The following is a 17,287-nucleotide window of genomic DNA, read 5'->3' on the forward strand; positions in this document are numbered from 1 at the left end:
CTTTGGAGATGTTGAATTCATATTGTGTGAAAATGCTGAGTTATTAGGTGGAGGGATGGTGGATGGTGGATGGAGGCTGTGGTAGAGGCTATGGCATTGGCATCGGAGTGGGTATCACAGAAGAAGGCAAAAAGAGAAAGGAAGAAGCAGCGTGATTCGTAAGGCACCAGCCCAAATGGAAATCGACGCCCCAAAGGAATCTCGAAGACCGAAGTTGTGCATCCCATGGCTGCCCCCCAACTAGCCTAACCAAGCGACCGAAGCTATGCATCCCATGGCTGCCCCCTAACCAGCCTAACCAAGCTGGTTGGAAGCGGACGATCGCTCTGTGGAAACGAAGCAGTGGGGAGAGTTAGCATCCAAAGAGAGAGGGGCAGAAAGGGAACATAGGGAAAAATTTTAAAAAGGGCAAAACCGACAAGAGTAAAAAGAAATGCAGCCCATCACATGTCATAAAAAGAAATACAGTAAGTTGGACAATAATTCCACATGTCCTATGTTTATTAGATATACATCAACCACGTGGTGTACCCGGAACATATAAAAATTTCTTCTGTAACAGTGAAATGGGGGTTTTCTGGCATTTCACTGTTTAAAAAACAGTGCTTATGAATAGTATCTGATTGCATTGGGTTTAGTGTATATATAATTTGATATTTTCTGCGCGCCCCTACTCCTCTAGTGGTGCCTCGTGAGATGTGTAAAAAGAGTAATTCCTTTCTTTATTATGTCTTTGAAGTCATCGAAAGGATGCAACTGTTTGGATTCTTTTCTATTTTCCTCCCCTAAACACAAGCACCCATTTTTCTTCACTTTTTTGATTTGTTCTTTGGTCATTTCCTTTGCAGCCTTTTTATTTTTAACCCAAAAATTCCCAAACAATAATGAGACCAAAACCAAAATGCAAGTCCAAATCCAACTCAAATTCCAAATCCAAATCCAAATCCAAATCCAACTCTAATTCAAAATCCTTGGCATTATCGGTGTTTGTAGAAAATGTGGTTAGTGAGGAGGAAGCAGTGCCATTGAGCTCCTACGACCCAGAGCTCGTAGCTGCTGAGAAATGCAGCCAACCCAAAACGCAACAGCAGCAGCCCAAGTGCCTGAGGAGGTCGCCGAGACTTTCTCCGTTGCCCGATTTGCCTCCTGAGACGGAGGTCAAGAGTATTTTGGGAAATGTCGCTTCCAGAAAGTTCAAGAACAAGTGTACGACGAGCATAAGAAGATCTCCCAGATTTACGTCAGGAGTGGTGGTGGAAGCTGAGGATGGCAAAACTGAGACTGCATCGCTTCAGGTGCATGCGTCACTATCCTATTATTTTCTATTTATTTATGCAATTTTAGTTTTTCTGCGATGGAGCTTTCTTTTATTTCTCGTTCAAAAAAGAAAATAAATTGCACCTTCCTTTTCCTTTTTAAAAGAAAAATATAGTATTTATATCGCCATTTTTTACTATTTACGCACCATATGGGACCTATTTTTATTATAATCCGTAAATATGGTACAAATAACAGCACATTCATTCCTTTTTGTTTTGTGGGTTTGTGTTTATTTTATCTTTTCTGAGCTATGCTTTATATTTTCTGGTTTTGTACAATATTAAAAATGTGTATTTGTAAGCATAGTAGGGTGGGCCCGTGAAAAAAAACCTACATGTAACAGGGATAGCTAATAATATAATGACATGGAAAAGGTTATCCAACTTGTCATTATGTTATTGGTCAGAATAAAAAGTGCTATACTTGTTGCATGAGAGTTTCTATCAGGCACGTGGCCATGCACCTATTAGATGTCTCTCATCTATCTTGTCTTTGACTCAAAAGATCATGCGGACCTTAATAGGATCCCTTCATGTTTCATTAATTACAGCCCGCACCACTGTTCACATATAATGTCATTTTTACCCTTTTCATAATTTAAAAGCAAATTCTTATGGGTAAATTGGCATTTTGCCTCATGAATTGTCACGCTAATATGACTTTACCTCCGATTATTTTTAAGTCCATATAAGAACTAAACTAGAAAAAATAGCCAATTTAGGACTTACAGTTAGGGTTTCAAAACTCCGCAGACATGCCAAGTTAGCTAGAGCGAAGGTGCTCCTCACTCTGCACCCGAGTTCAAATCTCCCTCCCTGTAATTTAGATTAGATTAAAGTAGAATATTGATTGTATAACATAAAAAGTTTTCAAAACTCCATCCAATTTTGCCATCAATTGTAAATGCAAATTTGTCATTTCAAGGGAAATACTTAGGAAAATTTGAAACAAATAAAGAAAATGTGAAAATTTAAAAGAAGAGGTAACAGACGTGTCACTTTAAAGAAAACAAAGAAAACAAAGAAAACAATTACTTTTTTTTTTCCAGCAAAGAAAATAGTTACTTATGTTTAAGGAAATGTGAGTGTTTTATTTTTCTATTTTTTTGAACTTTTCAATTTAAAATATTGTTAATTTACTATGTTGTCCTCATTTAAGCAATTTTTGCTTTTTAAACATTTTTATTAACTAAGAGCATGAGTTACACGCATGCCATTGATTTTTTATTTTTTGGTGATGCGGGAAAGAACAAACTACATGAGAAAAACCCTAAGGCACGGGATTTTTCGAAAGCCCCTTGGCACACGTCATATATATATATATATATATATATATATATATATATACACACACACACATAGAGCTTCTATTGAGGGACACTCTTGTAGGGCCCACTCCTCATTGTATTTCAATAATCAAAACCGTCTATTTTGTAGATATTCATTCAAAGATCATCTCTACAAAAAATCACTTAAATTCAATATCATTTGACCACTCAATTAAATTATTGAAATTTAAGTACTTTCTTGAATTATCGTGTTTATTGATTTTGTTGGTTTCAATTATATGCCTTAATGATTTTCAATTTGCATGATTTTTTGCAAGGATGATCTCTGAATGAAAATGTGAAAATAAAATTATTTGAGGGATCCCTCAATAGAAGGGGATTGGTCCCATTCTATTGAGGAGGGCTCAAGCTTTAACGGTTTAGTATGTTAAAACGATGCTCACGACCCATTTGGGCCCACTCCATAATGTCATCTCATGACCCGAACCATTTATTTTTTAGGTCGTCATTCAAAAATCGGTCAAAAAATTAGCCTAATTTTCTTCCTTAAGTTTTCATTAACTAAGGGCATTATGGGGTATTTTGAAAGTTTCACATTTAAGGCCCTCCCCATTTATATATACTACCCCCCCACTAGGCACACGTCCCTTTTTTTTATTTTTTATGATACAAGCGATATTGGGGGAGGGGGGAGTAGAACCTAGGACCTTTGGTGTAGGGGTAAATGCTCTTAACCACTTGAGCTACAAGCCCATTGCGCACACGTCACCTTTCGTAATGACTTTTACAGTTTTTACTTGGTTTTTATGTTATTTATGCTCATATATATATATTGTCCCCTTCTATTGAGGATGGCTCAAGCGTTAACTGGTTAGTATGTTAAGACGACACTAACGAGCTGTTTGGGCCCACTCTAAAACATCATCTCATGACCAGAACCATTTAATTATAGGTCGTCATTCAAAAATCACCTTGCAAAAACTTAGCCTAATTAGCCAAGTCACCCAGTTGATGTAGCCCATTGAGGTGAACAACATACTTCTTGTGTTTTGTGTTTGTGCCTATCTCTTAACCCTCTCTCCATCTCTCACCTCTCTTGTTGGTCCATATTTGGATATCAACATGTTTAGTTGACCATTTATCTCATTTTGCACATTCTAATTCCAAAAATGGATCCTTGCCTTATGCAGCATAAAAAATGCAAGCGCGGATGCATGGGATCAAAGTGAGTAGCTGTGGGCGTGGGTAGGGGGGTCTTCACAGTCTTCATGTGTTAATAATATTGACTTTTTCATGTTCACTTGTTGCAGTGCTAACAAGGATAAAGATACAGTATCAAATGTAGAGAGCTTGGTAGAGAAGTCTGTCAGGAGATCTCCAAGGCTGATGAATCACTCTGAAGCGGAAAGCTGCTGTCTGAAAGTTTCTTCACAAGAGATATCTCTGAGAAACTTGGAATCCCTTGAAAAAAGCTGCTTCAAGGCCATGTCCTTAAAACCTTCTGATGTCGAAGCATCATCAAGAGATATAGAAGTCCAGCATTTATCTCTCCCATGGCACGAATGCGGTGATAAGGGACCTATGCCCTTAAGGAGGTCTTCAAGGCTAATGTCAGCCCCTGGAAACAGTGTTAGTGAATCATTGAAAAATTTTGACCTTGAAAAATTGGATGAAAAGCACATACGGAAATCTCCTAGATTTTCTCATTGTGTGAATGAAAGGCACATAAGGAGATCTCCTCGATTTTCCCCTTCTGTGGCAGCAGATGAGAAAAATTCTAATCTAAATTCTAGTATTGTTGGATTGTTTGATTCAGAAGATGGGAGGAGGTCTTCAAGGCTAATGTCGGCCCCTGAAAACAGTGATAGCGAATCGTTGAAAAATGTAGACCTTCAAAAATTCGATGAAAAGTGCATGCGAAGATCTCCTATATTTTCTCATTGTGTGAATGGAAAGGAGATAAGGAGATCTCCTAGATTTTCCCCTTATGTAGCAGCAGCTGAGAAAAACTCTAATCTAAATTCTATTATCTTTGGATTGTCTGATTCAAAAGATGAGTTTCCATCCAAGAAGATATTGATGTCATTAGGAAAATCTGATTCAAGAATTTTTGATGAAAAATACTTGAGGCAATCCCCAAAAGAAGCTACAGCTATGTTTGAGAATGAAGGAAGAGATACAGAATGCTCTTTGATTGAATTGCCCGAGACATATGTGAAACAGCCACCAAAGAAAAGGAAAACCTTGGATTCATCAGAGAACAGGCAAAACAAACAAAAGAATTGCAAAAGTACTTCCTTGATTGGGGATCCAATTCCTGATGTTGAAGCTCAAGAAAGATGGGGTTGGCGGTATCAAATGAAGGTATTAAATCAACTCAGATACTATTTATTCCTTTGCATTTCTTTCACTCGACTCTCTTTCTCCTTTAAGGACCTCAACATGAAATCAGAGGTACATTATACTATTAACAAATTTTCGTCCTGGCCATTATTGTGCTTAAAAAATGTAAAAATGTAAATTCAATGAATAGATAGAGTCAACGGTATGGCAGATTGTGGGTAGAGTTTGATGAGAGCCCCTTTATATCGGTTCTGTGGATGACTTAAGTATTGAGTTGTCAATTATTGCAAAGCTTAAGTAGAATTCCTATAAGAAAAAAAGAAGAAGCTTAAGTTGATTTCCTATAAGGAAAAAAGAAGAAGCTTAAGTTGATCGGGAATCCATACATACACCTCATTGAATTGACTCACTACTTCACGACTCAGCACCTATCTCTCTCTCAATTGGACTTCCTACTGGCCCTTTAAAGAAGGTTTTGGGTTGGAAATTTGCTGATATAAATACTTCTCCTAGTTATAATACGTGGAAGTCAAAGCTTATCTAATAAGGGTTACCAAAAAGTTATATCAATATGTTTCTTGGTGAGGAGTAAGAATAAGATATTTGTAAGATAAAGATATAGAGTGATCCGGGAACTGGTAGAGACAAAGAAAGAATCAGAAAAATCTAGGGAGAGTGGCATAATGAGAGTTTGTTTTAACGTTCCAACGCCCTCTGTTTAATGTTGACTATGTGCTACTTTATTTCCTAATCAAATATGCATTTTTAGTGAACCTTTTGGAGTGGAGATATTTCTATTATATCTTCTACAGTTCTATTAAAATTTTATATGCATTTTTTTATACGAAAATTTTATATGTATATAAATGAGTGTGCATGTTTTAATGCAAATGTGTGCATTTTTGTATGGTGTGGGTAGAAGAATTTTTGGCTCTTGAGCATTTAACTTGTACTTTTGAAGCCATTTGATGACTTGGCATGGATTATACTCTGTTGTAGGGTTGTTTGGGGTTTTATGCTCATTGTAATGGGACTATTTTAAATTTCACCTCATTATAGCGTTTAATATGTCTTAGATTTGTTTGTGGCTGTGTTGGAGTTTTGCAGAGTCAAAGATCTAAAAGTCAAGGCTTGAAGTTAAAGTGAGTAATAAACAGTTCACAATTTGTCTCTTTGATGGTTTGGTGGTTGTTTTCTTCAGTTCTATGCTTTGCATGCGGTGATGCTTTGCTCCTCACTTGTCAAGAGCACATTGTCTTGACTAGTGAGGAGGTACAAACATGTAACGGAACATTCTTACCAAACATTCTTTTCCTTAAAAGCAATATATTCTCTTTGATCACACCCTTACTTCCACTGTTTCTCTTTTGACTTGCCAACTACGAGATAAAAAAAAGATTTTTATTTTAATAAAAAAAGTGTGTTTGCAAACCATTTTACATGGAATACGTGCCATTACTGATTAGACCTGAGAACAATGTGCTCCTGACTTGAGTGAAGCATGATCGTTTTTAATATAATCCTCTTTGGTTCAATGTTTTTTTCTGTTCATGTCATGCTTGCTTGTAGTGAAGATAAAGAAGATGAGATAATTTTGAATGTGGAATGTCACTTTTCTCGAGCTAAAATTGGCAATTGCATCTTCAGTCTTGGAGATTGTGCATACATAAAGGTAATTGCTCTCTCTTTCCCAAGTATGTACTGGTTATGGGCATTTCTTCTTATAGCCAATGTAGATATACTAGTCCCTCCACATGCTATACCTGCTTGAGATGGCATCTCTTCAATATTGTTGTTTTTCTCTTACTTTTATTTTCTTTTAAATAAATGTTAATTAAGATAGAAATGTAAAAAAAAAAAAAAAAACTAGGAGTTATGGGTGTATTGCTACATAGTTATTCTTTCGAGTTATGCTCGTGTCGGATCTATGATATATCAAATACATCCATTACACCCTTAAGTCTTCAGAGCAGCTCCAGTTACAGTTCGTATTGGACGCATCCAAAAGAATGGTCATTTACAGTTTTGGGTATTTCTGTTGGCATTCCTAAGATGAAGGCTGCATGTGAAATAAATGTTAAAGTAATGTTTACAGGGTGATGGAGGAAAAAAGCATGTGGGAAGGATCTTAGAATTTTTCAAGACAACTGATGGAGAGAATTATTTTAGAGTCCAATGGTTTTATAAAGTTGAAGATACGGTGAGTTTGTACTGTTTCAAGTACGGAATGCCATGAGCGGAATATCCAACTAAGTACTAACCATTCTTTGTTCCTTCTATTTGTTTCTCAGGTTATCAAAGATGTAGGGGATGTTCATGACAAGAGGCGTTTATTCTATTCTACTATAATGAACGATAATTTGATAGATTGCATAATTTCAAAAGTCAATGTTAAACATGTATCTCCTAGGGTATAATTAAATCTTGATTTTTTTTCCTTTAAATTTGACTTCTGTTATATAATTGCTTTTTGTTTTTGTATTTTTCCTGGCCTACATCATATATTATATTAATGAACTATATCTATGTTTTGACTTTTTTCAGGTGGGGTTAAAAGGGAACTCCATTTTGTCGTCTGACTTCTACTATGATATGGAATACTGTGTGGACTATTCCACGTTTCGCTCCTTGATCACAGGTGAGTGGATCATACTGTGACAGTGATAGGTGTTTATATTTGTTTCTGGTTTGGTGCGCAGGATTTAATTTGGATTGTTACTTTGCTCAGGGATTGGACTAGATTGGATATGATTGTTTTAATACCCTGCAATGTTTGCTTTAATATAGGATTGATTAAGTAATACTATCTTCTGTTTGGTTTCAGTATCTTGGTTTCGGGATATCCAATTCAATTGTTGACTTATCAATTTCAGAGTGGATAAATTTTTTGAGGAAGTCTTTTATTTTCTTATCTTTATAGACAATACCTTCCATGTTCAATTTCAGTGAATAAAAAACTTTGTAGTATGGTTGTTTTCTACTACATGGACCTCCAAGATCTACCTAAAATGTGAGACGTTGACATTAAAATTTGCACTAAAATTTCAAGTTCAAAGGTTTGACAATTCCTACTTGTCTAATTTTACTTCAGATAATTCTCTTAAGGACCAAAACTTGCCAGCATACAATTCAATTGAAGCAGTCTCTATACTGTCAACTGCAAACTTATTGGAGAATATGCCCGGCTCTGAAACTTACGATGCAGAGTTAGCAGTCTTAGATCTTTATTGTGGTTGTGGTGGAATGTCAACTGGATTGTGCCTTGGTGCCAAACTGTCTTGTGTTAATCTTGTCACGGTATTCAACAATTTTTTTTTTTCAATTTTCATTTTCTTTGTATTTTTTTTGTTACTATCAGCTGCCTCAAACATATTATGGCTTTCAGTGAATCTTACTTTCTGGCCTTTATTTAGAGATGGGCCCTTGACAGTGATAAATCTGCCTGTGAAAGCTTGAAGTTAAATCATCCAGAAACGCAAGTGAGTATACCTTATCCTTTGCTAGGCAATAGCCAATTTTCTCACCCCTTTAATGTTCAATGACATTACAGAATAGTTCTATGTTTTTCTTTGTAGGTCAGGAATGAAGCAGCTGAGGATTTTCTAGAACTGTTAAAAGAATGGGAAAAGTTATGCAGACGGTATACAGTCAATGATGTTGAAAGAACTCATCCATTAAGATCAAAAACCTCAAAAATACCCAAGAATAGTAATGAGATTGCTACAGACGAATATGAAGTTTCGAGGATTGTTGATATCTGCTACGGTGATCCTAATAAGACAGGAAAGCATGGAGTAAACTTTAAGGTAAAAGAAATTCTTCTAAGATGCCTGATGACAATGTCTGCAAGGTCATGATGAGATTTTATTTTCACTTACATTCAAAGATGATAACTCATTGCTAGTGGGTGCGAGATGCTTAAGCAAAGTAATGCATGCGTTCACACTCTTTGTTTAATGAATTTTTATGAAGAAAACATGATCATGGCTGTATATATGGCATTTTTACTTATACCGAAGAGATAGACATGATAGAACATCAGTTCATGAACCTAGATGAGCAGATGATACTGCAATTTATGGTCCCAACATCCTACTGAATGTAATTTTCAACGGTTTAAAGGTCATCCTTAGTAAATGGCTTAAAAGGTTTTGTTGATGGTGCTTCTCTTTGGCTGCCTACTGGGTCCCAACATCTATATATATTTACATACTGAATCATGAGATGACGTTGTAGAGTGGGCCCAAATGAGTGATTAGCACTGTATTAACTTACTAACGGGTTAGTGCTTGGGTCCTCCTCTATATATATATATGATGTGAAACCCAAAAAACTAAAGGGGAAAAATGTAATTTTCTTAGTAAAAGATTTTATGTTAGGGGGATAATTAAGCAGATTTGGTAATTCATATGGACTCACTGTTTTATATTTTTGTGTGATTATTTCGTTCTAGGGGTTTTTCATGCGAAATTAAGAGTCAAGACACTTGTTTGAGTCTTAAGGTAGTCCTTCATTATCTCAATCTGCTTTCTCTATTCAAGATATAAGAACGTGGCTGGGCTTTCCCAACTATTTATGACTGTTTATACTGGATGAGGTGGAGATTTGAAACTTTGTCATTTCCAATCATTGAAATAAAAGATTCATATGCATAATTTCTTTATATCTTATGTTATGGGTATATGCAATGTGTCCCTTACATTTAGTGCCCTTTGAGTAATTTACTTTGCTTGTCTTTCAGAAAGAACTAAAAACATTGGTGATCAATTGACGTGCTAATGTATATAATATGAACAGAGCTATATGTACATTCCATCTCCTAACTATTTCCAAACCCTATGAGTAGTTCAAGTGCTCTAGACTATACAATATCTGAACCTTTTTTCTTTCTAATAATTTGTATCTCGGATGGAAGGGTCAACTCCACTTCTATTTGTGAAGTTCTCGAATTGCAATTATATTTTTTAATTCATGTTTGATATTGTAGTATCAGGGGCCAGAAACAAAAAGCGATTGTGGACAGTAAGTTAGTGGCGAGTGTTTGTTGTTCAGATTTAAGGATTTGGTGTTTGCTCCTTCAAGGGGTAGATCAGTAGGCATTGTAGTGATGTCGAACACAAATAATGTATCGGTTTTGGAATCTGTTGTAGGGGAGTTCTTGGCATCCATAAATAAAAGGTTTATGGAGCAAACTGGTGGCTTTGAGGAGTCTATGGCCTGTGCAGACATAGGAAAATGAAGAGCTTTTGGGAAGAATCATGTGGTGTGTGGAGGAGACTTTAATACGGTGAGGTTTGTCACTGAGAGACAAATGATGGAAGGATGACTAGGAAAATGCTGGTTTTTTTTAATGACTATCCAAGAAACAAATTTGAGAGATCCAAATTTTCTAAATGCAGATTTTACTTGGTCAAGTTTTAGAGAAGAAGCAATGTGTCAAAGATTTGACAGGTTATATTTGCTGGAATTTTAGCTTAAGAATTCTTATTGATTTGGAGTCAGAAGTTGGAAGGGGTTCATTTGTCAATTTCTAGGGTGAATGGTAGGAGATGGAAGCTAGGGGACTTTGGGATTTTTTCTATGCATATCCTACAGTAGCGTTTTGTGGAACAAATCAGATGTTCCATATTTTTTACCTTCTAATGCTAGTTGGGTCATTCCAAAAGGGTGTTATGAGGTGTTGACTACTCAGTTTTACAGGCTTTGGGAAAAGGAAAGAAAGATAAAACCCTACGGCACTGTCTGTTGTTGCAGTGTTTTTGGGCCATTTGGATGGAGCGTACTATAAATATTTTTTATTTTTATTTTTTAAAGGATTAGTGAGATTTTGGGGTGGAAGAATTTTTGGATCGAGTTAGATTTTAGTTGTCTTTCTGGGCATTGGTTACTTCAGATTTTTAGGACTCTTCATTATCAAGTATTATGCTGGATTTGGTAGTTGTTGTAAATTGTTGCTCCATAGTGGTTGACTGTAAATTTCTTATCCATGCTTGTATGCTTAGCATTCACGATTTAGTAATATCTCGTTTTGCATAAAATAATTAAAACAACATTTTAATCATAGCTGTTTTAATAGGTGCATTGGAAGGGTTATAGTAGCAGTGAAGATACATGGGAACCAATTGGAGGGTTAAGGTAATGCGACTTGTTATGAGTTGAAATATGCGTGTGTTCTTCAGCACTAATTTTTCCGTCTCTTCTCAGTAACTGCCTAGGAAGCATACAGGATTTTGTAAGATATGGGAAGAAGGTGAAGATCTTGCCACTCCCAGTAAGTATTTACTGATTGTACAAGTTAAAGTAGTACCATATAGGTGTTGGTCTTGTATTATCTGAATCTTGATATTTATCTATAATTCCAGGGTGATGTTGATATAATTTGTGGGGGCCCTCCTTGCCAAGGAATTAGTGGCTATAATCGCTACAGAAACGTTGATTCTCCATTAGATGATGAGAGAAATCATCAAATTGTAGTCTTCATGGACATTGTAAAATTTTTGAAGCCAAAGTATGTGTTGATGGAAAATGTAGTTGACATTTTGAGATTTGATAAAGCTTCTCTTGGTAGGTATGCACTTAGTCGTTTGGTGCATATGAATTACCAAGCAAGGCTAGGAATACTTGCTGCCGGTTGTTATGGACTTCCGCAATTTCGGTTGCGTGTTTTCTTGTGGGGTGCTCATCCTTGTGAGGTGATCTCTTTGTTTCATTGTCATTGTCTAAATAAATGTTTGAGGGTAATACAAAAATACATAGGGGTCATATGAGGCTCCAAGCAATAGAAAAATAATAAGAAAGAGAATAAATATACCGCAATTGATAATGAATCAAGCTCAATCAAATTCTTATGGGACACATTGAATAGTGTATTCATTCATGTTGGATGACGGAACAAGAACATGATGTGTTTTTATCCTGTTTGCTTGCAGAATCTACCTCAATTTCCTCTTCCTACACATGATGTCATAATTAGATACTGGCCTCCACCAGAGTTCGAAGTACTTATTGTGTTTTATGGAATGCTTAAACCTTCTTCAGTTCTATCTTTCTTTTCGAGTTAAATTGTTTACCTTCATGTGCAGCGCAATACTGTTGCTTATGATGAAGACCAACCTCGTGTATTAGAAGAAGCTCTGGTTCTTCACGATGCCATCTCTGATCTTCCTGCTGTGCGTTCATTGTATTTGAAGCTTAGCTATTCTCTTACAGTTGAACAAATTTCTGATTTGGTTTTATGTTATAGGTCACAAACGATGAAACAAGTGAAGAAATGTCGTACCAAAAGCCTCCCGGAACAGATTTCCAAAGATATATAAGGTCAACGCAATATGGTAATATCACTATTCTCAGACTTTGTATGCAGTTAATATTCATATAAATTTTTTTCATCCAAAAAAAAATATTCATATAAATTTTTTCATTGATTTAGGGTTTGTCTCTAGATTCGGTATTCAGCATAGTTGCAGAGGTAGGATAAAAACACAAAAATAACTGCCATGATGTGAAGTGTTTTTTTGCATCTTGTTTTATTTGGGGCTTTCTGGTGTAGCAGTCTGTGTAGTTTGGCTGGTGTCCTTGTGTTTTTAGTCTGTTTTTTCTGTTGTTCGTTTGGCTTGTGGATGCCTTATCCACTTGTGTGTTCCTTTTCGTTTCTTTCAATAAATTTCGTTTCTATCCAAAAAAAAAAAAAAAAAAAAAAAAAAAACCAAAACTAGAGTTTCTAAGACCCCAAATATAGAAAAACAAGAGGCAGTAGCCTCTGTAGAAGGTGACCATGACTTTGCCCAACTCCTAGGATAGCGGAAAGAGGTGGAAAATTTAAGGGAGTGCTGGCGGCCATCAGAAGGTGTGCTCGATTTTTATTTCTTTGTTGAAGGGGCCGGTCTTTTCACTAGGGTTTAGGGCTATAGTTTTGTCTCTTCTTGTGGAGGCTACGTTACAGGTTTTTATACCAAATCATAACAATATTGCTGTAACTTGATTATCTCAATTTGAGGCCAAAAGCATATTTATGTTGGAAATATTTACACGACTATGAAAAAAAATATCCTTGCAGGTAGAATGGTGAAAATAACAATAATGAAGTTCATGACCTGTGTTTCCAATTGGTAGATTCATCTGATCCCCAAAGATGTCTCCAAATATTAATATAGTTCAACAATGCAACTAATGTAAACCACCTCTTGATCGGGGTGTAACTTGTTAAATAACCACTACCCTGAAAACCTAAGCTATCATGGAATCGGCAGTAATGTGTATTGAGCTTAAACCCTCTCTCACATGTAGCCCTATCCAAGGCAGACAGATGGAGGGAGAGACAAATTTATAGGTGCAACATCACCATTCACCCTGCAAACTAAGAAAGATGTGGTTAACTGGGATCAAACTCAATACCTCTTGCAAAGAAGGTTTTGATACCATGCTACACAACCACTAGGCCCAAAGTTTAAGTTGTCAGGGAATGCACCAATGGTGCATATCAAGCTTAGATTACTGCCCACATAACCCTATTATATCATAGAAATAGAGTTACACTTAATAAAGTATTCATAACTGGTTTAGTATAAAAGAACAATAAGGAAATAAGCCAAGAGCATGATGGAATAGTACAGACTGTACAGACTTGATCTGTTTTTGAACTACTATAGCGTGGTCAGCATATTGCTGAACATTTATTTTGGCATTCTAGTCATGGCCATCAACCTCATCAAACTTGATCAATTGGCTGTTTGATGAGGTTGATGGCCATGTTGGGTGTCTGGAGGTTTATTGATGGACCAATTGGTTATGCTAATCTTTTTATATATTCCTTCCTTCCAACTGCATATATTTTTATGATTTCCATTTTTACTTTCATTTATGCTGGTTCTGTAGAGATGATGGGATCTGCGTTAGATGGCACTTTGAAAACAAAAGTTTCACTGTATGACCATCGGCCTTACCCGTTGTTCGAAGATGATTACTTACGAGTTTGTCAAATTCCAAAAAGAAAGGTCAGATATGTATACAGCTTGGATAAATGTAACATTACGTTTATGCCATTAATTTTTTTATCCATTGTTATTTCTAATCTATAGCTATTTTCAGGGAGCAAACTTCCGGGACCTCCCTGGTGTTGTTGTAGGAAATGACAATGTGGCTCGGAGGGATTCAACTGAAAAGAATTTGCTGTTGCCATCGGGAAAACCATTAGTAAGTGTTGATGCTCTTTATCTGCAATGGAGAATGATAGACTTAATGTTATCATTGCTGTTTCTTCAAAAGTTTCCTGCCTTGAAACAGTACAAATTTGAACTTATGCCTTGTTGTCGAAAAGGTCTGCTGCGGTAGTTGTACTTGTATACATATCAAAGCAATCTGTGTGATCTTATTTTCTTTTTGTAAGCCTGGAAATTATGCAGAAAATATACAAGATTGCCCCTGACAAATTGAACATAACCTAAGTGGTTTCCTTGTCAATCTTTGAACCTGCTATACCCTTTCTAGGAGCAGACTAAATACCTTAGGATTCGATAAACATCTTCCTTATGGTGAGTGCACAAATTGGCTCAGATAGATAGATTAACCTCCTAATTAGCTTATAATATCTCTCCTTATCAGTTGGAACTTGACTAGGATAAATTGCAAGGTGCCTTGTACCTTTTAATGGATCCATCAGCTTTATGTTTCACAGTAAACACCCCTTTACACCCCACGGTCTTCTTACCCTCGGGTATTTCTCCACAATATCTCATGTTGAGTTTTTTTGGAAAGCCTTCCTCTTTTGTAGCATAGCATTTTTTTCACTTTGGATTGCCAAGAGCTTCCTGCACATTCTTTGGGATAGACACGACATATAATTGATTTGTGAAAGCTATTTGGTTGAGGGGAAACCATACATATTAGGAGACAATGTTCACAGAAAGGATACTGAAGTCCTTGCTAGATGGAACCAAAGGAGTTGTATTTGAATTGATACAAGTGGATTAAGTTTGCAGGAGTTGTGTGCATACCAAAGGAGTTGCAAGAGTAAGTTATTTGAGAGATCAGGAACACCCACCCCATAAACAGGAGTAGATACCTCATTAGCAACCCTGATAGCAGTACAACAAGGTAGAGTAAAGGAGACAAACTGAGAGGGATCATTAGTCTTTGATCAGTGGCGCCTGAATCAATGATCCAACGTTACATGTTTCCAGAGGAGTCGTCACCCGGAATGGTGATAATAGGAGCAGCGTGATCAGTCAAAGACTCATGAAGAATATTATCACCCATAGTAATTGGCGCCAAGTGATGTAGGAAAAACAAATCCGATCAAGATTTTAGAGGTGGGAATTAGAAGATCGCACAGCCTGATTTTGTGTGGAAGTAGACTAGAGGGGAAAACAGCACCTAGGTGGCAGCTGTAGCAGATTTTAGGCTTATGTTTTCAGAGAATGGCCCACGCCTGCTCTGATACCGTGCAGAATATTTTGTAGGAATTTGAATTGTTTATTCTTCTGTCATGGAGAGGCATATAAACAAATTTACAAAGGATTCCTCAAAAGGCTAGGAATCAATAATAGGAACGTATTTATAAGGTCAACCCTTATAGGGTTGAAAGGGGCTCAGAGGACTGAAACTGCCCATAGGAACCACAGTGGGTTGAAATAAAGGGCATTATGGAAGAGGACAATGTTTGTTTTGTCATGAGCATCTGGCTCAAGTGGAATGAAAATTGGCTCGTATTTAACCAAAATCTTCTCCTGTCAGGTACCAGATTATGCCTTCACTTATGAACAAGGCAAGTCAAAAAGGTTAGATCTCTTGTTTTGGTAGCCATCTCATGTGTTTCTCCATTTTTTTTTCTTTCTCGTATTTTCTGATTCTTTGATATTTTTAGACCATTTGCGAGGTTGTGGTGGGATGAGACAGTGCCCACTGTACTGACGTTCCCAACTTGTCACAGCCAGGTTTGACCATGGTCTCAAATGTTCTTAATGGCATCTCATGGTTTGAATATTGTAGTGACCTATAAACTTCTGTAGGCAATATTACATCCAGAGCAAGACCGAATCCTCACTTTACGAGAATGTGCAAGATTGCAAGGGTTTCCTGATTATTATAGATTCTGTGGGACGGTTAAGGAGAGGTATACTCCTCTAATTCTTATGAATGTATAATTTCATATTTAATTCCTTTTGACCGTTTCTTGAAAAAAATATGAAGTTCATTTTTTGAGTCATGCCCGAGTTTGTGATCGATGTTTTCAGATTTCTGCAGAAAATAAAAATTGAACACAGAAAACATTAGAAATTAAAATGAAACAGAGATTTTAAATAACCAAATAAAATGAAACCTTAAAGTTTCTTACCATTCAACATCTAATTACACTGAAAGCATGCCCACCTACACTTCTATCTCTATAGTTTCATTTATGTTTTTGATACACTTTTTAGTATATATATTCAGTGTGTAGTCTCAATTGTTATATATTTTCATGTTATTTTGACATAATTTGGTTTATGTAAAGTTGGGAGTGCTAATATGCTCAAATGTTAGAACCTAATGGAGAATATATGATCTGCTTAAAAGCAGCTTTTCTTTTCTTTTCTTAATCATTAATACACAAAATTGTTATAAGAAAAAAAAAAAAAAAGCTACCAAAACAAACCATTTGTGATTAGGATAGAACTGAAATCATTTTTGACACTGTTTTCTAACCAATAATCTTGTAACATAATATTGGAATTTCAATGCGCATATTCTATCCAATGAGCTTGTTAAGTGTTTTTGAATAATCATATGATGTGTATTGCAAATTCTGTGTACTTTGTGCAGATATTGTCAAGTTGGAAATGCAGTTGCAGTCCCTGTTGCGCGAGCTTTGGGATATGCTTTGGGATTGGCAGTTCGAAAGCTCAGCGGGAATGAACCACTCATGACTCTTCCCCAAAATTTTTCCCATTCAAATTATTTTCAATTCACAAAAGTTTGGCCTCTTGAGACTGAAGAATAATGATTCTCTCCATCTTCACCTATAACGTACTCTCACAAGTAGCGGCATTGACATGAAATTTTCCTTTAATTCTTTTTGTCAAGGCTCACTGTGCATCCTAGTGGAATGGATAGGATTTAACCATTTTTTCAACTCAGAGTACCCAATTTATTTGCCCCTTTTCTAGATCAAGTCCACTAGACTTCGACATGTCCGTTTGCATTTGTTCTTGAACCGTCGGTTCCTTTAAACCTAACGGGAATTGGTGTCTTGTTCCTATGTTGTATTTATAATTGTCAAGCTTGTAATTGTTATCATTCATTATTTGCCAGGATAATTAATTTGATGCACATTGTATTAGGCAATTGTGGGAACCGAAT

The 17,287-nt window shown here is 36.3% G+C and overlaps 1 protein-coding gene across 3 annotated transcripts; it reads left to right on the forward strand.

The window, feature by feature from the left end:
* Positions 1–676: 676 nt before the first annotated feature.
* LOC110773968 (DNA (cytosine-5)-methyltransferase CMT2-like) lies at positions 677–17,270 on the forward strand. Of its 3 annotated transcripts, XM_021978476.2 has the most exons (24): positions 677–1,295; positions 3,799–3,833; positions 3,919–4,972; positions 6,059–6,093; positions 6,521–6,623; positions 7,047–7,151; positions 7,243–7,362; positions 7,496–7,589; positions 8,043–8,248; positions 8,365–8,430; positions 8,527–8,757; positions 11,028–11,086; positions 11,156–11,222; positions 11,314–11,643; positions 11,881–11,949; positions 12,034–12,120; positions 12,195–12,282; positions 12,381–12,419; positions 13,826–13,944; positions 14,039–14,143; positions 15,683–15,726; positions 15,813–15,882; positions 15,958–16,061; positions 16,751–17,270. In XM_021978476.2, the coding sequence occupies exons 1-24, from the start codon at positions 885–887 to the stop codon at positions 16,926–16,928; spliced, it is 3,819 nt and encodes a 1,272-aa protein (XP_021834168.1). In that variant the 5' UTR covers positions 677–884; the 3' UTR covers positions 16,929–17,270. The 3 variants fall into 3 exon arrangements, with proteins under 3 accessions (XP_021834168.1, XP_021834169.1, XP_021834170.1); XM_021978477.2 differs by lacking the exon at positions 12,381–12,419 and having other exon boundaries at positions 16,751–17,269; XM_021978478.2 differs by lacking the exon at positions 3,799–3,833 and having other exon boundaries at positions 1,127–1,295; positions 16,751–17,269.
* Positions 17,271–17,287: the final 17 nt, after the last annotated feature.

Source organism: Prunus avium, chromosome 5, assembly GCF_965620075.1.
Source record: "Prunus avium chromosome 5, drPruAviu1.hap1.1, whole genome shotgun sequence".
Classification (NCBI taxonomy): domain Eukaryota; kingdom Viridiplantae; phylum Streptophyta; class Magnoliopsida; order Rosales; family Rosaceae; genus Prunus; species Prunus avium.